Genomic DNA, 24,022 nt, shown 5'->3' with positions numbered 1-24,022 from the left:
GTGGTGCTTAGAGACATGTTTTAGTGGTGGACTTGTCTGTGCTAGGTTAATGGTTGGACTTGATGATCTTAAAGGTCCTTTCCAACCTAAATGATTCTATGATTAAATAAGACAACCATAGATTTGGATTAACTAGACCAAGCTGCACTAAATAATGCTTGTTATATTACAGGCATACAAATTCTTAATAAAATGCTATCACAAGAGAAAAGCCCCAATCCCTATTTCAAAATAAGGACATTACCTTGCAGATCTAGTACCAACAATTCTCCTCTTGTATACTCATAAGTCCAATGGCTAAAAGCTAGCATAACCTCCTCTAGCATGTTAGTTGGAATTATTTCATCACCGTTATTGTTGTTATATTTTCTAAACTCTCCAGTCATGCACTCTTCAACTGCAAACCACTGGCCAGCAGAGTGGCAATATAACAGAAAAACTTCCAGGAACCTAGTAAAAAGCATACTTAATGAATATATTTCCAAAATAAATGGCAAATATATCGTTACTACTAGATTTTTATTTGATTTGCTAATAATTCAAGTAATTTGAAACTATTATACAAAGTTATTTATATTATCACACTGGGCTAGAATTGGTGCAAAAAGTATCAATAGAAAATACTGCCCAAGGATAATTCTGCTTGACACATTCATAGTAATGTTCTGAGATGTATATCCACATATCAGTACCTTAATGTATTTGATCCATCTGTTAAAAACCCTGTAGACATTCTTCCATGTCAAAAGCATGCAACATAATGGAAGTTTAAATACACTCACCTTGGGGAGTACGGAATGGATTTGGGCTTCATTTGATTGAAAGCAAAGGTGAGCTTCTGTGCTGCCCTCTGCTGTTGAATCTCCTACAATTCAAAGCCCGAAGTTCATTAACTGCATTGTATGACAGGGAACATTAAAGAGCCAAAAAGGCGGCAGGAACAGTGAGTGTCTGTTCTGCCAAGACAGTGTAACACATTACTTGCTTGTTAAATTATGTCTACATCTTAAGAATTTAAGTTCTTCGATTAAGGAAACCATACTGAGGAAGTTTTTAACCCTTTAGCTCATACAGAACCCCAAACTAATCCTTTTTTAGTGTGTATATACTGAGGGGCAGAGGGGACATCAGCAGCAGCAAGAGGAAATGCTGTTTAACATATAATGCCTGTCTATGTTTAATAATTGACAAGGATAAAACTTACTCTCAAGCACAAATGTAACACAGTGTCCTCCTTATAAATGCTTGACCAAGTATTCACAACTTCAGGAAGAAAAGACTTGATGATATAAAGATGCCCTGATTTCAGGATATCATATTCTGACCATGTGCATACTACTTTAAGAGCTCGACGTAAACCTCCTCCCATCTCCTCTTTACTTAAAAATTCAATTTTAGCACAGAGTCCTAGTTGTGACCAGGAAGACATGCTGTTGTTCAAGATGCTGGGAGAACTTTCTTCAAGGCGATACACAGTGACTGGTTCACCTATGTTACAACACAAAAAGCAATGACTGCATTTAATTTTCCAAGTTTAAAATCAAAGGCATTGAAAATCTAGTTTCTTAGGTTTCAACATGCTGCAGTGTAAGTTGTTACTAACATCCTGAATTAACAAAAAAATTTGAACTACCCAGTGGGAAGACCCCTCTCCAACCTCTTTCATACAGTTCTACAGCAGTTTTGTCCTCCTAATTAGAACTACTAATGACACTGTTCAAAAAGCATTAAGGACACTGAATAAATGTCTGTTTACACTTTATACAAGTCAAGACAACTTAAAGGAATCCTTCCAGAATGGTTTATTATAAAAAGTGCTAGTACAATACTACCATCGCTGTATCACCACTTCTGAGGACAACTACAATTAAACCTCGATTTCATAATCAAGTGAGCTGCCCAAGAAAAGGTGTCATACTTATTTATATATTTGAGTGTTGCAAGACAGACACTAGACTTCTTGCTCTGAGCATGTGTGAAATTTGGCTTCATCATTCTATATTATAAGGAATCTGTACAGGGTTTACTTCTGTTTTCTTCCCCAAAAGACCAGAATGAACCAGCAACAAGAAGTATAATTCTTACCTCTCGGAGGCACAGGAGTGAATGGAATGCTCTGTGATAATCTCATCAAGTTATTTCTTTCTACAGCTAGAGGAAAATTACAGCATTCGTTAAAGTTTAGGGATCTAATAAGTGTCGTTAAAAATATGAACATTAGTTCCTTAGAGGGACTGACCTGAGTAATAGTAATTGATATCCATGATAGGCTTGAAAGGAGAAGCAATACCTGAAATATATTTTTTAAATAAATAAATAAAAAAGACACTGCCTGCCACCTGTATTGTGTATTACAATTACCACATGCAAAGAACACCTGACGAGGAACTACAGTTTGAAAAAGATTTGCTGTGCAGAAAATGAAGTATCATGCTTAGCTCTTCAGTACCTCCAAGGAGGAAAAATTTAAAAATTGTAGTGCTGAATGGTAGGCTATTTATTTAAAAAAAAAAACCAAAAAACCCACACTGTCATGCAGCCGTTAAGTTTGAAATTATCAGGAGTTAAACACATTCTCATGCAAGACTGAAACAGTTGGTTATATGAAAAGCTCCCAGCTTCTTCATAGCAGAGACAAACTTACCATTCAATGTATCTTCTTCAGACGGCCTGTGAAACGTCACAAAACCAAGAGTCATTGGTTCTTATAAAATTATTTTGTATTCATGGATTCTGACACATCCTAGGTCACCTTGTTAACCTCACAGTACTGCTTTTACTCTATTTTTCAAGGGCAGTACTGGTTTCTTAATTACAAAACAGTAATAGAAGGCTGTTAAGTAATCTCATGTTTTTTGAGCTATACTTTAAATACCACCAAGTCACGCACAACATTATGTAAAGTTTGCATCACAAGAGCTCGTTCCCACAGAGGTGCTTTAGTTAAAACTTGTCCACAACAGCTTACCCTTCTGTTATCAGATTAATAAGGTAATGGCTTTAACAGTTAACTCCGGGGATAATTGTTAACAAGAGCAATGTCTGCACAATTTCAGAGAACATTTACAGTTTGAAAGGTTGGGTAAAGACCTTTACCAGGAAGCTAGCTCGTTAATAAGTGTCAACACAGTCATTTTCATTTAAGGGCATGTTTTGCACTCTGACATGTGACCCCATTAATCTAAATAGAACCTGTCAAAGCATTCCAGTGAACACATTCAGTTATTTATTAGAGAAAAAAAAATTAAATCTTGGTTTTTTTATTAAACGCAACTGAATACCACTATAGCCAAAGACAACCACCTAAAAGAAAAGCAAATCAAAATATGGACTAATAAAATTGCTCCATTAGTAGAAAGCTTACTTACATTTGAATGCTATTTGAAGGTCTACCTTGTAACCAATCCTTTAAAACAAAGGAGAAGAAAAACAAAGGTGGTTTCAGTTTTGTAAGGAAAATATAGTATATTTAATTGGAGGTGGGGTAGTAATGTGTTTTAAGATCTTGCAGTACAGCCTGTTTATCAGAAATATTTCACCAGGCTGTACTGAACTGCAGCTGAATGGAAAGACTCAAATACAACTGAGGAATGGTAGCTACAGTTAAAAGAATAGATAAGGCTATATATTCACTACTGTTCTATGGATTATATAAATAATTCTTTTCTTAAACAAAAAGTTGTTTTTTTCCATAAACAGGAAGCAGCATGTTTTCATAGCGAGAACATTCACAATATGCAGTAGAGAACATGCACAACTTCTTCCCTCAGTCAAAACAGATCCCCTGCTGTTCCCTCCTTGAACAAATGAGTCCACAAATTAGTATTATTCTTTACACAATCTGTTTCTTTTCCTTTATTTGTTCAGTTTCTAGTTCTGCTTAACAACAAAAAAGGAGGGTACAAACCGTGAGTAATGCTGCTTTAGAGTCTACTTGCTGAGTGTCTTCACTCGATGCTCTTCTACTCTTGCTGTATACTACGAATGAAAGAGATTTGTAACCGAACAAAGAACGGCATGTGTCATTGTTACTTACCTATTTCCTAATAGGGTGAGCAACTAGACAGCTTACTGTGGCTCTCAAAAAAAAAAAGCCTGATCCACAACTATCTGATCTTTACAAGCTTCCACCATAGTCCTGACTAGATCACTTAGCTTTTTATGGCTCTAGCTATCTGTGGCAAATACAAGGCAACAGACCTAAGCTGGCATGACTAGAAGAGACACAATGAGACACAGGAGTAGATTCAAGTAGCATCAATCATGAAAGTATTTAATTTTCTGCGTTTTCTTTGTATGTTCCAAGAATATGCATTATCAACACAATTTAGAGATAAAATTAGGTCACTTGAAAAGATGACACACTTACGTTGTTCTGAATGGACTGCCAGAGGGTCAGTAAACCCACCGCAAGAACTAGATTGTCTTAGGCCACAGTCAGTTTGAAGACCCTACCAAAAAAAATACACACATATCATTAGTCAGCATTATCATTATTTTCAGCTACTACTCTTTTGGCACACAGTCTGCCCAGTTTTCTTTTCTAGGACTACCTAGGATTTTTTTTTCCTTAAACTTCTGGATATACCTCAAATATCTTGCTGCACAAAAATGCACAAGTTGAGCGCATAGCTCGGTTAAAATGCTCTTCACAGTAACCATCAGCTCTAACATTTTCAGGTGCACATTAAGACTACCGACCCATACTGGAAGAGTTCTTTTAAAGCGAGTGTTACAACAGGATACAACTACTGAAATGTATGTTACACTGGATCTCTACAAGCATCAAGTTCAGCTATTCTGTCACATGCCTTTGTTAACTATCAATTCTCATTTAAGAACATGGCTCTGGCAGAAACTAAAGTTCACTTTGAACCCACTGAAAATAAAACAAAATCTAGAGAAGTCTTGCCACTTAAAAACCTAGTTTATGAATGGAATTTCCTCATGGATATATTCCCGAGTAATAATTACATACTTTCTGAGTATCTACTGAGCTTTTGACAAGAAAATATTTCTTTTGCAAAGAAGGAGAAAGGCAGTTTCACCATAAACTAGAATTACACGTAGACTGGCATAGGGCTGGAACGTTCCTCACAACCAGCCTATTAATTCCAATGGTTAGCTGAATAAAATGTAAAAATTCAAGATTTTGAAGAATAAAACCCCAAGAACTTGGAATGTTATGCCCTGATTTTAATTCCAAGATTTATAAAAGAGTTAGGAAATTGTCACCACCCTTTTTCACCCTTCCCTCTTAAGGAATACACCCACACACACCTAAACACGCATGTGTGTATGTGCATATACATCATATACATAAAAGTGTGTACACACAAGAATGCAACGCAGAATGCACCTGCTGAAAGTGTCTTCTGAAGACCCATTTTTTAGGTCTATATGCATTTCAGTGTTCAGTATGTGTTCATCTTCAGCATCTTACAATCAATGACTGTATGGCCTACATGAAAGGTAAAGAATCAAACCAGTCCCACCAGTCAAGATGGGAGAACCCTATTACTACACATCTGAGAACAGCAGTACTGTCTGGAAATGCTGCTGGAGTTTGTAACCCAATAGTACCAAACACTGGAACTATTTAGACCTATGTCAAGGAGACATCCAGCTGTATTTGTAGGAAGGTTCAACTGTACAACTTCTTTTTTTTCCCTTTTTAAAAATCACGATCAGGGTTTAATTACAGATAATGATATAACAAAACAGAGTTCCCTGTCTTTGCTGTGAAGAATACATTCTGTATCTGGTGAAAATAATGTCTCCAATAAATGTAAACCTTCTTTACTTACTTGAAGTCTGGTTGTCTCTATACCCTCCAATATAGCTTTTTTGAAGTCCTCCTGTTGCTCCTATTAAAAAACCAACCAACCAAACAAAAACCAAACAAACTGCAAACATTGTTACCAAAAAACCCATGTGAAAAATACATACACATAAAATGCTTTCTGTTCACACATTATACTTATCAGAAAGTCCAGAAGGAGCAACTTAGCAGAACACTGACATGGCAAATGGTCATAATGCAATTCTCAAATCAGATTCTCCCCCGAATGAGAGGTAACTGCAAATGGTAACTTTTATTTACTAACTTATCTTAACAGCTACAATGAGGAAACTAGGTTTTTTTATATATACATCATAGCACTTGGAGGACAGGTTTGTTGCAATTAATCACTTTCCACTTAGTTATTTCTATTATTCTTTAAGAAAATGGAAATTATTATTTTAGTTTATGACAAGTATTAGAAAGGCCTTTTCTTCTTGGAAGCATAATGAACAATGTCACTTTTTTAAAATGTTAAACGCTATCACCTTGCTCTATAAAATACCATGTAAATTACTGAAGTCTTCCTAAACGCTGTTCTTGAAATTTATGAGTGTCAAACGTTTCATTAAACACTAATTATGGGATATATCATTTTATCTTAATTCACAGTTGTAGTCATCTCAGCTTTCATAACCTCAGATCTTGTTTAATATTTCATTAGGATCATATTATGAAGCAACAGTTATGTGATGTGTAGTTAAGGTTGCACAAGTTTTCACTCGATTTTTTTTTTAAATCATAAAACAGATACGCATTCCTTCCAACCTGCATTTTGCAAGTTCTTAGACTGTATTTGCTCTTAGACTTTTTTAAAACATACTGTGAAGTTACAGTTAAAAAAAAAAGTTATCTCCGCTAACATATTTGACAGAAAGTCTTCCATGCTTACCTCAATATCAACACTTCTTTCTTTAATTTTGCTTGCTGCCTCTTTAAACCGCTGTAACTCCATGCTGTCTCTGTGACCTTTGACACAGTGAATTGAAAAAGAGTATTCAAAAATCAAAGGCATCCTCCAATGTTCTGACCATGCCAATAATTTGCATCACCATAGCAAAGGATTACAAACCATCTAAGTTCTGGGTGCCTGTTTGCACTAGAGAAGATCTTCCAAACACACTTAAGTAAAAATCAGTGTAACAAAATATTAATACGAAACTATTGCTTTTCCCACATTAAGGTGTGGATTGCCACAATTCAAAAAGTAAAACTAACAGTTTAAAATTTTACTCAAGCGTATGCTCCTTGCCCAAAAGGAACACAGCAGTCCAAATTACAGTATTTTGACGTAGGTATGATGAATGAAGGAAAAGCAGACAGTTTTCTTGAAGCAGCTTTTACAATATACCCTTCATCCTCCCAGCTGCAAGAAATACTTCTCAGAATTTTACCAAGCGTGTGGCTTTCTAATGAATGAAAACCTACTTGGATTCACAATGGAAAGCTGCACTGTATCAGAAGTTTTATAAAATGCGGACAGTAAGAATGAAGAGTATGTTCTAAATGCTACAGATATCAGAGGACCATACACTAAAAATTTGGCTCCAGTAAAATAAGTATAGTTAGTATTCAAAGTTATTAGTGGTGAAGTACATTTAAAGATTAGAGTTACGCAGTCACTGTCCATTATTTCTATTTAGTCTTGCTTTCTGAATTTAAAAAACATTTTCCTTTTTTTAAACCATGAGGAAATTATAAACAAACTGCTAGCGAGTGTACAAACATGTAGAGACTCTTCCTATGCAAATCTAAAAATGCTACCGCATGAAGGTAACTTCTCTGAACTCCAAGTTTCACAGCAGTAGAATAAACTCTTCTCTAAAGATGTATATTTTTGCATCCTAAACAAGCCTTTGGAAAACAGAGACATCCCTGAACAACTGGGGCATGACAACACCTCTGCAAGCAACCTGACAATTCCAGATTGTCATCTTCTGCTATACACTAGGTGTACTTAAAGCATTATCTACTTCACAGAAATCAGTTAGTAAACCCACACCTGTGTTTTGTAATGAATCTGCCACTGTTTTACCATTCAAATATGCAGGTGAATAACCAAAAATGTGCACCTTTTTGCTATTAAGCAAAACTTGAGGGGCGGCATAACGCTGTATTTAATAAAAGGACTTTCAAAGCTTCTAAAATGACTGCCAAAATATACATTAGCCTAGGCAACAGTGGAAGATCCCAGTCATAACAGTGTTTAGAAACATAGTATAGGAGGATCCCTCAGCTTGACACAGATACCACAAAGGTATTTGTCCAGGATTCCATCAGCCTAAGAAGTCTTCTCTAATTACGTCAAGAAATAGACAATATTTTTAATTTATGCAATGAGAAGGTAAGAGCTTTACAATGAACCACAAAAAATTTGTCTACAATGTCCGTACCAAGTTGTAGAGCTGCTAATTGCACAAAACTGCTATAACTCAACAAAAATGCGAATGTTTTTCAAAAAATATTGTCTATGTGACAGAATTATAAAGAAATGATAATATAAGTAAAAAAAAAATTCAAGCATCATAGGGAAATTAGAGATGTTAAGAGCAATAAAAAGCAGAGCAAAATAGTAGAATAAAGTCACCTGCAACCGGAATACACCCAAAATACTATACAATTCTTGATAAGTCAAACCTTGTGGCTTAGATTTGGTCCACAGTTTATGAAGTAGTCCCATAAGGATGTTAGAACATAAATCTTGGTTTTGTAGTTCCATTGCATGGACATGCTGATTTTTGGAAAGTTCATCTTTAATATTCAATTTTCCATGTAAGCCACCACAGTTGACTGTTGACGTCAAGTTGCCAGCTGACAGAGAGAACTTCATTTGGGGGTTGTTCTTCGGTAAGTTGACAGAGGACTGGTGATCACATTTGTCAACTCTGCAGCTGTAGTTATCATTAGTGTCACTCTCATCATGAATAAAACCACAATTAATGTATCCTCCATTTTCAACACAAGGTTGGGTGAAAGCAAGGCAAGCAGAGCCAGAAGCAAGAGGATAAGAGCAGCTAATAATGACTTCAGGACATTCAGAATCTACTTTGTTATACTTACCCACAAATGCACCAAATTCTACATTATTATCTCCTTCTGTAGCTTTAGAGAAAACAGTCTCTTCATGCTTTGCTGAAGAATCCAGCTGACTTTTGCAACTGGGCCGAGATGGAGTGCTAACAAAAAATTTAGCTGTTGGGGATGTTACATGTGGCATGCTGTTGGATGAATTGCCTAACTTTTTAGTTTTACTAATGGATTTTGAGGTCTCTGCAGCCTGTATTCGTTGGCGAAGTTCTGGAGGGGAAACAGCACTTGAAAATAAGGCACTGCTGGAGGAACCTGCCTCTTGAAAGTTTATTTCTTCTCTTCGGGGAACTGGAGCTAACTCCTGACCAATTGTCTTGTGTTGGACTTCTTTTTCATCACGTATAGAAATGTTACAGAGTAAAGCATTATTACTTTCAAGGCCTCCTTGTGGAAAAGAACCGAAGACATTTCCAATGCTGTGCTTTTTCCACACAGAAGATCTTAGAGAGCCATCCTCAATGAGGTTTTGTGCCAAATGTTTTGAAATGCTCAATTCCCGTGTGATTTCATTATGAACCTTGCTAGCTTCTGAAGCCTTCTGTGCAGTCAGTGTTTTCAGAGTATCCACAGTTAGAGCAGAGAGATCCTGTAGGTGGCCAATCTGTGAATCTAAAGACTGTAATGACCGTTTTATGTAGTTGACACGATCACCAACTTCCTTTATCTGAATGCACATTTGTTCCACCCTAAGAAAAATCAGATTATGAAGTAGCTATGAAAGGTATTTTTCTCAATATGCAAAAGAAACATCTTTGCAACCCTTTCTGCCCATTTAGCAAGAAAAAGCCTCTGAAATTTCAAGATGGCATACACTATAGTGTTGGACTGTTTTGTAATACAACATTTGTACATACTTTGGAATCACAGAATTAACAAACACATCAATAAGAGGGCCTACAGCACTTTTCCAAATTCCTCAGTTTATTAAAACATCATGAGAAACTGAATAATATGATTGCCTCAGCTTACTGAGTGCTGCTATGGATCAGGAAACACCAATCACATTATTAGTTTCTGCATACCAATGGAAAGACATCATCTACAGTTTACATACTGGCGTTCTTGAGCTGCATTTTACCGCCCCTTAAAGCCCATTTAAAAATGCAAAAGTTCTAAACATGTCTATTCAGAAATTTAATTTGTAAATATTCTACCGTTCAAACGTGACTCGAATTCTCTCCTCACTTCCAGAATGAAATTTATCATCCTTTTCATTGAAATACATCTCAACACACAGCTCTTCAAAATCGTGAAGTTTCTTTTGATCTTCTTCTGTCAGGAAGAGTTCTAAAGAGAGATTAAACAGTTAAGAAGATGCACATATAGTGAAGTAGTACAGGTGCTGGTGTTAAAAATAAAAAACAAACAAAAAACAACAAAAACACAGTGCCACCTAAGACCCCTCCTCTCTCTTTGATAGAAAAAAGTTCAAGGTCAAAGATTTCCACTAAAATAAAAATCAGAATAGTAATTCTAAGAGGATCTGTGCACAATATTATCATTCCTTATGCTCCTCCCCTCCAATTGCTTTTTCTTTGAGGCAGAAGCTACATTCCTTATCGGGGTCTTATAATCTGTGGTACTTCTTTTTTCCCTTTAAAAGTTTCCAAATGGTTTCCAGTAAGAATGTAAGTTTTCCAGAAAGAAAAAAAAAAAAATTTCTTCCCCCATTAACACTAACAGCAAATCTAATCTTGTTTTTATTTTTGTCATAAGTTAATTTGACTGGAGATTTCTAGAGGCTGTGCATTATACCCTTCTTAAAACACTGGGACTTTGAACAGAATTACAGACTTACTCAATATTAAAAACATGGAAAATTAAGACCTACTTTGACTTTCTTGAGTTTTCCAGAAAGAACCAAGAACATAGCACACCAAGAACATAGCACTTTCCTGACCGTTTGCTTTAATCACATCAAAAAAGTTACTGCAATTTTTGGGATAACAACTGTTCATACTTGGCCCATCTGAAGTCTTGTCTGTCTTTCTTCTTTTACATATGCAACAGAACAGGGAAGCCATGTGGCTAAGAATAATAAGTGGTGGAGGCAGAACAGGTTTTTCATGGTAGGCCATAATGAAATGATAACGTTGATACTTCCACACAATGTTTGAAATTGCCTTGACTTGTAAATACACGTTGCTGAAAGGAAACAGAAAAGCATTAACACATGAAGGTAGTTTTTGGGGTGGTGGGAGGGTGTGTGTGCACGTGTGTGGGGTGTTAGTGTTGGGGGCGGTGGTGTTTGTTGGGTTTTTTTTTTTACATTTTGATAACAAACTTGAATTCTGAAGCTACTTAAGTGAGAGACAAAAGGACATACTTGTCTTTTACTGAAAAATTATTTTAGTGGAAGTTGGAAACATAGTCAAGAAAACACCATGATACAAAGCAAGGAGAGGGTTAAAAAATTCTCTCATCTGGTAACATCTCAGTACCTTTTCTCAGAAATAAGTCACACTGAGATTAAATGTCCAGTTTGCCAAACAAACAAAAAAAAAAACCCAAAAAACTTATTTCTAACTAAACTCTTTTTTTTTTATATCAGACACATGAATTCTGCAGTCTCCCATTCTCTGCTGCTTATTCCCATAAATCAAACATTTGCAGAGTGTAGAAGACTAATTACTCTACTACAATTCAAGTCAACCAACTAGACAACATCAAATGAATTTAGAAACAACAGTCAGTACACAAAGAAACATTTTTTTTTTGCTTTCCAACACAGAGGTGTTACAAAATGCTTTTAAACTCTCTTAAAACTTCCAATTCCCCTGGCCTCATAGATGTGACACGTACCAGTCACATCACACACTTCCCTACTTAATCACAGACTTGCAGTGAGGAAAAGACAAAGACCAGCCTTAGAACCTGAAAATACTTCAAGGAAATGGGATTGCTTTGAACTGGCATGAGTTCTTCTTGTCATCTTATTGCAGTGAAATAGAAATTTATCAAAGGATTATCAGAAATTAACACTTATCCAAATACTTACTTGAAAAATGCAATAAGGAGATTAACCATAATTATGTACTGTACAAAGAGGTAGACAGCTTGAAGAAATGGGGTCAACCATGTTCCTGGGCCACAGAGATGAGTAACTTTTTCATCAGAATCATTTGCACATACTGTGTTGGGGAAAAAAAAGACACAGAGAAAATACACACAACTTTTAGAACTCCCAGCAGTTGGGCGAGGGGGCACAGAGATCACTTACAAAGATTGCAACAACCAATTATCATGCACTGGTTCAGCAATTATGCCTCCATGCATTTAGGAATACAGTAGAAAAATACAGGATACAAAGTTTCTGGTTAATACTACAATATCATCATATTATCAGATTTTTTTAAAAAGCATAATGCAGCACCACAGCCCAAATTTTGGCATGACAGGTCTGGGGAAAAATTCCAAAATCTTGCTAGGAATAGCCTTATGAGAAATTGTGATTAAGTACAGTTTTCATTCTAAGCCATTCAAGCTTTGTAAAGGATAATGAAAATGTCAAGTCAAGAAGTTATACAGCTGCAATGCACAAAGAGGAGATAATCCAATGAATGGAATCAATGTCAACAATACTGGAAATTTCATTTCATAAAATTTGAATTTCATAAAACCTTGACAAGATCTTATCAAAGTAAGTGTTCTCCTATTTGCTTCAAAATTGCAGTGTCTTACCATCAATTTCATAGGCATACACTTCACCAAAAATCATCCAGTATGGATGAAACACAATATCTCTAGCAAGAGTCCAAGACGGTGCCTCATCAGGATACAATATTGCCTTCCTGGGAACACCAAAACTAAGTAGTACAAGTGCCATAATCACCACAATGTAAAACATGTTGGCCACCTATTAACACAAAGAAGTCAGTTAATCCGTAAGGTCATAATTATGATTTCACAACTTTAAACACTTCTATAGTGACAGTGTGAGCTTGATGAACTCTATGTATTATAGAAGGAAAAGTCTACAACACTTAGATTTCAGTCAGAAAATTTTGTTAAAAAAACCCTGTAAAAAAATTGGCTTTTTCCTGTGCTTTCTTCCAGCACATTTAGTATCCCCCGCCAAAGGCAACTGAGAGTACTTCCTTTGTAACTCCAATACCTATTATGTGGATGAGTAGCAGCTGATAAAGAGAAACATTCCTTCCTAAATGCACCCAACAGCTGCACAAAACGCAGAGGTTGTTTTTCAAGGACTGAAACACAGAACCTATGCCTCTTGCAAGAGATCAAAGTGAGAAATGAGCAACTTGATGCTCTCATTTATAAGGAATGGCAGGGTTCAACTTTGTAGGAACCATTTTATAGGGGGAAGAAACGCAAACACTCCTTCCACCTTCAGATATACAGTTCTCAAGCCTGAGCGTCTCCTTTAACATTTACAACAGCTCACTGACAGTAAAGCCAAGTTATTTATTTTTACATTTAAACAATGTGAATATTTTTTGCGTGAGAGAATACAAGAACAGAGCCACAATCTATTCCCAGTCTTCCAAAGCCCAAAATACAAAGGTGCTTTAGGACTCAAAACAAGTTAAAGTCTTGCACTGAAGAGCGCAAAGACAAGAAAACCAAGACTATAGATAAATCTCAGACTCAAAAGGCAAGCAATGCTAGATGAATCAAGAAAAAGGCATCGTCATCATCATATTCATTCAAACCTCTGACATCTAAGAACAAAACAGGCCAGAGAAGGAAGATTTGCCAGCTTTTTATAGATATGTGATAGAGAAAGCTCCATAAAAAAGGAAGCCTTCTAATCAGTGCTTGTTTTGAAACACAGGAAGTTATATTCCAGTTAGCTAATTCTGCACATCAAGTTCTCGATATACTACACCAGGATAAACAACCCTTTTCTACATAAAACTTTGAGAAAGTTGTAAATGGATGCAGCAAGAAAAACATATTTCAATTGGGGGGAAAAAAAAACAACCAGTTGCAAAAGTAGTACTTACCATTTTCCCAATCATCATAACATAAGGGCCAGCCTGTTGATTTACAGCTAGAAAATCCAGTAATCGCACATACCAAAAAATTATATTGAGACAGTATGTTATTCGTCCAGCAACAAAGACATAATTTTCTCTGTAAGTGTTTTCACCAAAATTCCCCTTTGCTCCAAATCTTAATGCGAATCCGATGAAAAAAGTGACAATGGCAACTGTGTCACTGATATTGAAGTAATCGCTGAACCACACTTTAACCTTCTGATTAATCTTCCCAGCCTCTGACATAAAAATCTGCAATAAAAATAAGAGTCAGGTCTGCTCACATTTATGGTATATGGACCAACACTGAAATATATGAATCGGTAATATTTTTATACTTGCAAAAATAAAATATCTATTCAAATGGATAACTGGTTTACACTGAGGAATCAAAACCAGTATTTGTGTCAGCTTCACAACAAGGACAAGGAGCTTGTAAGTTTCCTTCTGTCTAAACAATTTATGACAGAATTTTGCTTTTGGAGTTTTTTTGGGTTTGTTTTTTTTTTTTTTCTTTTGAGGCAGTTACTGTTACAAAAATGAGCCCAACTTTCTGCCCCTCCAGTTGGGCCTGAGATACCAGGTTAATGAACTAATTTCCTCTCTCTCATTTAAAAATTCTTACAAAACTTCTCAGAAGTCTCTCGCTGACCAGCAACATTGTAGTTACGACAGCTATCCTGTCTCGATAAAGCTTTTTGTGTTTCGTCATCTCGGACATTGCATAGTGGTAGAGTTTGACTACCACTAATAAATAAATACTTATTTCACTCCTCAGAAAAGTAAGGTTATTTCATTACAACATGTAGACAGTGAATTACAGATTTAACAACAATAAAAAAAAAAAAATCGGGGGTGAGGGTGTTAAAAAAAAAAACAAAACAGACCAGGATGTCATTGTCACTTCCTCCTTTTAACAGACCTCCACCTCTTCCCCATTGGAAACAGAAAAGCAAGCTAAGCCCAAGCAGTAGGCTGAGAAACACTGATATTGAAACCAGCAGCCTATACCAAAGTTTAAGATAAAGGTATTACCATCATGTACTCTGCTGCTTGAAGATTCTTAGGTTCTCTTGTTTATAAACACAGTTTAAAGCATACTCTTTTAAGTAATAAAGAAAACTAAAATCACAGATTGTTACAGGCGTACCTCACGAATTTTCTCAATCGCTGATGTGAAAATGTAGGCAATAACAATCCACTCTTGAACGGACGGTAATTCCTCCATTTTTACAAGAACCACAAATGTGTAGAGCATGAGGAATCCTAAGTATGCCAACTAAAAAAAAAAAGCAATGAAAATTATACCTATAATTACTGAACGGTTCTTTATAGATAAGCACACAATCTTTTGATGTGGTATACAATAAAAGCTTCAAGGATTACAGTACTATATTTACCCCTCTAAGCAGACAAGTTATTATTTATAAGGGGATACAAACATTTTCTTCTTAGAAGAGGAAAAACAGCTGTAATAAGCTATTTATTGTTAGCAAAGCTTTGTTCTTATTACAGCTATTTTTCCTTTAATATAAATTTTAGTTTCTAGTACAGTAATTTAAACAAAGCTGTGTATGAACACTTTAGCCTAGTAAATTATTACAGAATTCCTGCTAGCAACTGAAGAAATTAATTAGTCAGGCCAAATAAAAATGTTCATGCTAATTACTCTTTAGCTTAAAAAAAAAAACAAAAAAAAACCACAACGTATTTCTCAAAGCCAACATCATGAACTTAAAAAAACACACCCAAACCATGGAGCACTGCATGTGCGCATGCAGTTTTTCAAAATTGAGTACTTCTCATTTCCAGCTTAGCAAGGTAAGGGTTTTTTTGTTTGTTTGTTTTAAAAAGTGCTTAAACTTTGATTCAGGTGACAAAGCTACATGTTGGGAAAATAACCCAAAAATTGGCACTAGATTTCGAAATAAAATACACGTTACACACAAGAAAACTCACCGTATTAAACCAAAACTTCACAATTGGTGCATGATAAAATGCATAAAATTTCTGTGTAATTGGAAGTCTTTTAGGTTTTGCTGGAGTCTCCATATCATGCTTATCTAAAGTACTGTCCAAGATTCTTACTTCTTTAAACACCTCCTAAAATGAAAGGACAGTTAACTTCACATACAGAAATACATGCTTTTGGACACTCATTTTAACTCTTGCTTTGATTTAAAAATGTAATTATTTATTTTAAGTTAGAAATATTGTTCTTAGTATCTCCCCCTGCCCCACATTACCATAGGTATTTCATCTGCTGCATTCTGGAAGTTGTTTTCACTGTCATCCATTGCCATTTGATGTGCATCTTGAGATTGAGGAATGTGTGACATTTCTGCCTTGGTCTTATATTCCAACAGCAGTATAGCAGGAGGGAGCAAAATACTCAGTATCACCTGGAAAAGACGAAGACCAAGTGCAAATAGTTCCCAGCTACGTTAAAGTATCTGGATACACCAACACACAGAATCTCCTCCAAAAATACATTATCCAAATTTCACTTGCTTGTTATTGGGGGTAGGGGGGGAGTATAAGTAATAACAACTAATTATTTTCTATACACATTTAAGAGGCTAAGATTGCATATATACAGTGTTCATTGACCTGAAGATATAGGAAAGGGGAAGAATCAACAAATCCCAAAACTAAAAGCCACTAGGAAGAATATACTCCAAGCCTGAATATCCAGAGATGTTCTGTTTACACTCTGTTCTTTAATCCACTCCCAGAAACTCTGGAACTGTGCACTGTCAAGGTGGGTTTAAATAGCACATAAAAATGGAGGGGGGTGGGGGCGAGGGCGGGAAGTGTTTTATTTGGTTTTCAGTTTTTCTTCAACTTATGGTAGAAAAATGAGCTAAGGCTGTGGATGAAGAGAATGAGTGAAAGCTATTTATTGTCATTAGCCTGTTATAAAGCAAGTGGTTAATCAGTTATGAAAGAGGATTTTAGTAGGTCACAAGTTAAATGATGCTTGTAGATATTTTCTATTTCATTGCATTCCTAGCAACAATTAAGTTTTGGTACATCATCTCAAAGAACTATGCAACTCTCATTTTAGTTCAATTATCTATATCACAAAGGGCACCACTGGAAAACCTACCCCTGATCTGCCTACCCTTGTTTCAGTCTGTGTCCTGCTTTTGCTCAGTTTCATCCTCCAAAATAGGATATACACAAAGCTTTTCTACATCAAGTCTTATGTGCTGCTTGTAAAAAGCCAAAATGCATGAAACTATATTCTTACAGCAGGTTTCCTGTCTGTTAACATTTTTTACCACTATGTTTTTAGTAGTGGATTAGTATTCACATGATCTCTTTAAGCCTCTGATTAAAGGCTACTTGCCTGGTTTTTGCCTTCTATATTTCTGTACCTTATTTGAAAAGATAATAGAGTGTCAAAAGAGTTAACAATAAATACTTACAGTTTTGATTACGTTACAGGAGACTTTTGCAGGATTTAACATAAGCTATAGTTGTGAAAGCTTTAAACTAATAGCATTTAAAGACATGCCTTCCTTACATTTAAATATTCTTTTGATCCTTTTCACACCCAAAAAACTGCAACAATGCTTACTTTGTACCATGAATTCTTCCTCATGTTCAGCCTTCCCATCCACATATCTGATAACAACATTTGCGTACAAGTATGTGCTACAAACGGACGAAGCCTTGATGACACTGCTAGCTTCAGACAAGTTGAGTTGCTCCAATTTTTAAGCTCATAGGTTAGTAATTTCATTGCCATAGTTTCATCTTGTCGGAAGGACTGTTCTAACAGTTCAACTGCCAGTTGACCAAACTCGCTAGAATGAAGAAAAACCAACACACACACACACACACAAAAAAAAAAAAAAAAAAATTTTAGTATCTATGGAAATGAATTTGAGTGTAGGTCGAATTTTCTTGTACAATCAAATTCCCAGTAGCGCAACTCAAATGGACTATTACCTGTCCCTTCTGTACAGATACACTGTACAGTAATTTGTAACTACAACATGTTAATCTATGACTTTTAATAAAAACTTATGCAGGCCTCAAACAGCTGTTAAAACATGCAAGGAAATTACATGGAAGTAAGTTGTAATTCAGTGTCATTTTAATTTAACTATAGATTATGACTTGTAACTGCTCTCAAGAGAGAGCAATAGCTAATCTAAAACTTCCACAAGAGTGCCACTTAATACTTTTTGCAAAAAGGAATTCTCTTCAAGTGTGCTAATAGAAAAGTCTGGGGTTTGTTCGTGTATAGCCCACTACTTTTACTGTGAATTTCAAGAAAAGATGTTTAATGATATAAGTGTAATTTACTTGGAATACTGTTTCAGTTCTTCTGAAGTATCATCAACAAGGTCACTTTGTTTTGCTTCATATGCCATTGAACGATACACTTTGCAAGCAACTAAGGCTTTCGCCATGGACTCCTCCCCATGCTGCCAGAAGAAGAGGGCCATCTTCTGCCTCTTCATTAACACCGCCCAAAGTAACAGCTCGTTGAGAGGATAAGCAAAACGTCTTGTTTCAGGATCATCTATGTCTACTATTTCATCTTTGGTTCTTTTCTTTTTTCCCTCTTCTGCACCAGTGTCAATCTTTAAAATAAAATCAGAAAGTTACATTTTAAATCTCTGAACTTGGTCATTACATAACTTGAAATAAAATTATATATAATTATAAAAAGAATAATGCATTTCTGAAGACTTGAAAAGCAGCTGGAACTTTCGTTCAAAAACTTCAGTTGAATCCAACTCATTTTAATAACTGGGAGACCAAATTACTTTGATTTATAGATCAAAAGAAAAGCAGTAACTTATGTACCTACATACAAACAAGGAAACTCATGGTGACTGGTTATAGTAACATGAGCAAATCTTGCTCCATCTACAAAGACATGTGAGTGCCCCCCACTGCTAGAACTGGCCCAAAGATAAGCTTTCTGCTCCCTAACATATCAAAGCTTATCCAGAAGACTACTACACAGAAAGACAAAGACTCTTTACAGAACCCTGTAAGCATGAGAGCCAGTTTATAAACAAGTACTAAAGCAAGGCTGAAATTCCAGCTTTACCAAAGTCAGTAAAACTGCTGCTACTCACACTTCAGTGATTGGATTTCAACCAGGTTCTCCACTCTTAACTACCTGAAATAACCGCCCCATGTTCCCCTCACACATCTGTACCTTTGGTTTGTACGGCTGCGCTGTTTTGATGAAGTGATTATGGCGCATTTTTTCTTTCTTGTCTGCCCTATTACCAAAAGACTCATGGCTTTTACACATCTGAGGAGTGGTATTTGAAGGGTTCCGCCCAGATCGCTGTAACAAGAAGAGGAGGAAGGGGTTTGGTTTGGTTTCTTTACTCTTACCCTACTAGGCATTATAAAATCATCTGTTTCTAGCTAGATACTGAGTTGAGCACTCAAACAGCTACTTTGCTACTGAAACAGTGATGCACTTAATGTAACAGCAACAACCAGAATTTTCACTGGATATTTAACATTTTTTTATTATTATTATTTTTCTTTTTCTTTTTTAGGAAGTCACAAAGTAGGTAGTTACACCTGTTGCTTTACAAGAAGCTCAGATATCTGCAACCCAAGCCCTGGTGAATCTGCATGTTTAGTGCCCATTCCTCCCCTATGAGTAGGTAAAGAGGGAATAACAGAGAAGGAATTTAGATGTGCTAGAATATAGAGCAGGAGAACAAAACCTTTTGTTTGTCCTCAATCCCAAACCAGCTACCAACTGCCCTCATAGGTCCTACTATTGCCTTTAAAAAAACCAGTCCATTGACAAGAAGAACAAAACAATATAGATCATGTAGAGCTTTTTAATTGAGAACATATGAATCAGCATGTCGTGTTACCCAACTGCCACATACCCGATTGTTCCCACTGAGACTATTGTATATAGCTCTAAAGCGTTTTCTCGTATAGGTGCATCTATAGGTTCCTCCCATCAGATATTCAATAACCAGCCCCACATCAATCAGGTTGATTTTATATCCCGGAGGAAGATTTCCCTAGGAATACAAAAGGTATTTTTAGTTTTTCAAATTATAATCTTAAACTTGCTTAGTATTTCTACATGTCACATCACAGCTCTAAACAGAAACAAATTAAACCTTGCATGATTTAAAAAAAAAAAAGCTACATGGTTATTTATTAATCAGTTTTAAAAAAGACAAGGTTATAGCTTCTTTTCTGGATGATTCCCCGTAGCAGGGTAAATCATTCTATTGGGGGTGGTGTGGTCTGGTTTTTGTCTATTGTTTTAACAGCCAAAATTACTCCTAGGTGGGAGTACCAACTTTCAAATCCCCCTCCAAAGCAAAACAGTCACAAATAAGATGAAAAAGACAAGACTCAAAGGGTTTAACATTTGTCTGGCAGGAGGACACTAAGCATACAACAGCAAGTACTGGAAACAGAATGACTGCAGAGGTAGCTTATTATTTACAGTAAAACCTTATTATTACATCTAAGATTAAATTGACAGTCAAACATAAGAAATAACAAAAAACCCTAACATTGCTAGTTTGACAGATTTTTACATTTACAGCATACCTGTTTGACATCCCGAACAAGATGAAAGAGTGTTGGGTTAGTTGGGCCTTGTTTCTTTATAAAAAAAGAGAGTGGGAAAAATTTGGAATGAGAAATTAAGAGTGCAATGACAACATGAGAAGATTACAGTAGCAGCAGTAGTAGTTGGCTCAAAAAAAAAAAAAATCCTAGTTTTTAAACAAACAGTAGCCATCAAGTAGATACAAATATTTCAAACTACTGTATTAGCTATAGACCATTTCCTTTTTTGTTTCATTTTATTTCTGTTTTAGTTTGGGACATAATTAATACACCCATAGTCTGCCCAAAAACAACCCACACAGAAAGCAAACAGCAACATTATGAGTTTTTTATATTATTAAAATATAGTGTTACAAAGACAAGTTTTAACAAACTACTTTAAAATTCTTAAATCACCACTTACGTCAATAAAATTTTTCTAAGTAATATTTATAACTATGCAGGTTTACAAAATAAACTATTTTTTACAACTACTTTCTCGACTCTAACCTCATGCCACACAGCCTTCCCTATTGACATACCATGGACTTCAGAATGGTGGACATGACCCAGTATACAACACGCTGAGCAACTAAAAAGTAGTTCAAAAGCAATCATTCACTTACTGTGTTATAAAGTTCTTCCAGCCTGGGAATTGTAAGGAATTTGTGCATGCTTACTCCATTTTCAATCAGAAGTTTCACAAATGCAACTCTATCCATCACAAGCGCATCTAACATAGCCTGTTCCAGAGAGCCAACCTACAACAAATAAGGAACAAGGTAAAGCCTTGAGAGAACCATTAAAACTGAGCATCACAAAAGTAAGTGTACTTAGATTACTTATCATCCTCATTCATTTACAGGGCTGGGGAAACCTTGTATATCTACAAATAGGAAGATGTCACCCTTCATTCAGAAAATCCCCTGAACTTCACACAATTACAGGATGAAAGAATATTCTGAAGACTTAATCAGCAAGTCTTACGCACTTCCATAGGTATCTCCTATTGACACAGTACGTGACACCAAGTAGACATTTGGTTTAACATAGTTAAGCTGTTCTCATAGATTGACACTGGATGAAACACAAAGACATAAAACATTTAAAGTACAATTTGTTTCAAAGACAAATGCTCAGAACCATCGTTGCTATCAACAAGCCTTACAGTATGTACTTTTGACTGCACACTTAAGTAAAATTGTGTTTTATTTTTACAGTAATACGGGAAAAAGGTGAGATCCACAATGTAGATCCATTCAAGCTAATTTGCAGACTACAAGGAACAGACATTTTGTCCTCCTCCTCAAAAGACACTGCAGTGCTGCTGACAGTAGTTAATATATACGTTTCACTAGATGCTTCTTAAGAACTTCCTATGACCATGCAACTGTAAGGAAGAAAGAGCATCTAACTAACATGAATTCAGCTTCCAGCGCTTGCAATGTCTTTTCTCCTCTAGTTATTAAGAGCACTTAGCACATTTCTAAAATTTTTGGATAATTTTCAACTACACAACAACAGCTCTAACACTATGCAGTATGCAAAAATTACTGTCCTCAAAATAAATGTGTCAGTAGTCAGTATTCTACAGTGTCTCTCTACAAAAGTCAAAAGATTAATTCTTTACAGTAAATTGAGTTTCTCTCTTAGAAAATATCATTCTGCTTAATCCGGACCATTACATACCAGCCATTGTTGCCCATAAACAAAAACATGATTTTTGGCTATGTCAACTCTATCCCACGCAAGCGTAAGAACAAGCTGGTCAAATGCAGATGCATTCGTGCCTTAAGAAGCAAAAACAATGAAAACAATTTAAAATTAATTAAAATAGGTAATAAACACTCCTTCTTCCTAAAAAGGCCAAATCAAGCAACCCACCACAAAGTTATACAGTATATTTCATCATTTAGGACACATTAAAGTTATTATACAATGAGAAAACACAATAGGTAATTATTTGCTTAAAAACTAAAGATTCCTACAGATTACAGTATTTGATAAATAATCCATTATATAAACACTAAACAACAGTAGCTGGGGATTCTAAATGCTCTTAAAATTAAAAATCTCACCTTTTAACAATGCTGTAAGTATTGCAACATCAATGTCCTGATGTTCGTCTGACCCAATATGAAAAACTGTAATCTGTCCAAAATGGTAGATAGGGAAAACATATTTTAAAGTTATTTTCAGGCAAAGGTGATTAGCTCCAGTCTTTCTGGTCAAGAATTGAAATATGTTAAAAAGACATCTTCAATGCAATTTAAGCCTACACTCAATTTAACACACCTTTAGTGTGCACTCTGTATTGTTTACCTAACTGTGTGCCACACAACCCAATCCTTTATGAAACAAAAGCATAGCAGAAACCCTTTTCCACTCTTCAATCAATCTCAACTTCTTTTCCCACTATGATTCCAATTCTCTATTGTCTATAAACACCACACAGTATTGTTTACTCCTCCAGTTCATTCCAGATTATGAGATTAACCTACCAAACATGCCTAGCTGAATATGACAATTTTAAACCTCAGAACAGCACAATATGGTGTCCAAACGAGACACCAGTACCGGAACTCTGGCTACATATAAAGCTCTATAAAGTGCTTTTGCTTTAAGCATGCAGTGATAGTAGATCTTTGTTAGTACAGTCACAATTACAGACCAAAAAAAAAAAACCAAAGCAAAAAAAGTCCCAAGGCTTTCAAAAAAAATTAAAGCAAGAACAAAGGACAGCAACCCAAATACAAAATACATACACACTACGAACAAACCAGAATCCTGTCCTTTGAAAACAAATAAGTTTGGAAACAGTGACAAACTCAAATCACCAGAAATAATCACAAGAATTAAGTCTCTCTTGGCCGTGAGATAAAGTATACACAAAAATTGTATTTGACTATCTTCTATAACTGGAAAATCCTCTATGCCCAGAAAAGATTTCTGAATGACTCTTGATCATATACAACATTGAGATACATTTAGTATCATACCCACATATGCATGCACCTTGCATAAAAAATTATAGCAATATCTACTTACAAGTTCTTTTTTTTTCATGCATTCCAGCAGCGTCTGAAACAAATGAACCGCTTCACTTTGACCAAAGTTAAATGTCTTTTTGATGGTTGAAATGATTTCAGGCTCAGCACCCTCAGGAACATTCCTAAGATTGAAAGAAACAAACAAAAAGGAATATACATTGTTCAACATGAAATACATGAACAGTAAGAATGACACATTTAATTAGTTTCAACATGTCCATTCAAAGTCCTGCTATCTATAAGCTTATTACTGTTTCAGTTGCAAATTCCTGGGTAACCTTTAGAAAGTAGTATAGGTTGCTTAGTCTACAACTTTCTATTACTGCCTCCTAAAAGTAACTCAGCTTCTCTCCTTTTCCTTCCCATACCCAGTTCTGAGATACTCTCAGCTAAAAGATTTTGACACAAAATACTACATTGACCCCTCTGAATAAGACCTGCTTCTGATCTTACTATGGACAAAGCTATTT

The 24,022-nt window shown here is 35.7% G+C and overlaps 1 protein-coding gene across 1 annotated transcript; it reads right to left on the bottom strand.

Annotated features, from left to right (window-relative positions):
• Positions 1-221: 221 nt before the first annotated feature.
• On the bottom strand, positions 222-23,010 carry TRPM7 (transient receptor potential cation channel, subfamily M, member 7). The gene is made up of 28 exons (XM_010294937.1): positions 23,004-23,010; positions 22,192-22,292; positions 21,129-21,263; positions 20,503-20,556; positions 19,818-19,958; positions 19,118-19,252; positions 18,250-18,530; positions 17,516-17,744; positions 16,179-16,334; positions 15,892-16,035; positions 15,083-15,211; positions 13,900-14,184; positions 12,614-12,788; positions 11,931-12,063; positions 10,893-11,077; positions 10,087-10,219; positions 8,480-9,618; positions 6,735-6,811; positions 5,808-5,867; positions 4,370-4,451; positions 3,908-3,978; positions 3,369-3,406; positions 2,645-2,670; positions 2,240-2,290; positions 2,086-2,151; positions 1,205-1,488; positions 783-865; positions 222-450 (listed from the first exon to the last, which is right to left on the bottom strand). The coding sequence occupies exons 1-28, from the start codon at positions 23,008-23,010 to the stop codon at positions 222-224; spliced, it is 4,629 nt and encodes a 1,542-aa protein (XP_010293239.1).
• Positions 23,011-24,022: the final 1,012 nt, after the last annotated feature.

This window comes from Phaethon lepturus, unplaced genomic scaffold (assembly GCF_000687285.1).
Source record: "Phaethon lepturus isolate BGI_N335 unplaced genomic scaffold, ASM68728v1 scaffold8440, whole genome shotgun sequence".
NCBI lineage: Eukaryota > Metazoa > Chordata > Aves > Phaethontiformes > Phaethontidae > Phaethon > Phaethon lepturus.
Note: the sequence above shows the minus strand (reverse complement) of the source record. Positions and strands in the feature narration are given on the sequence as shown.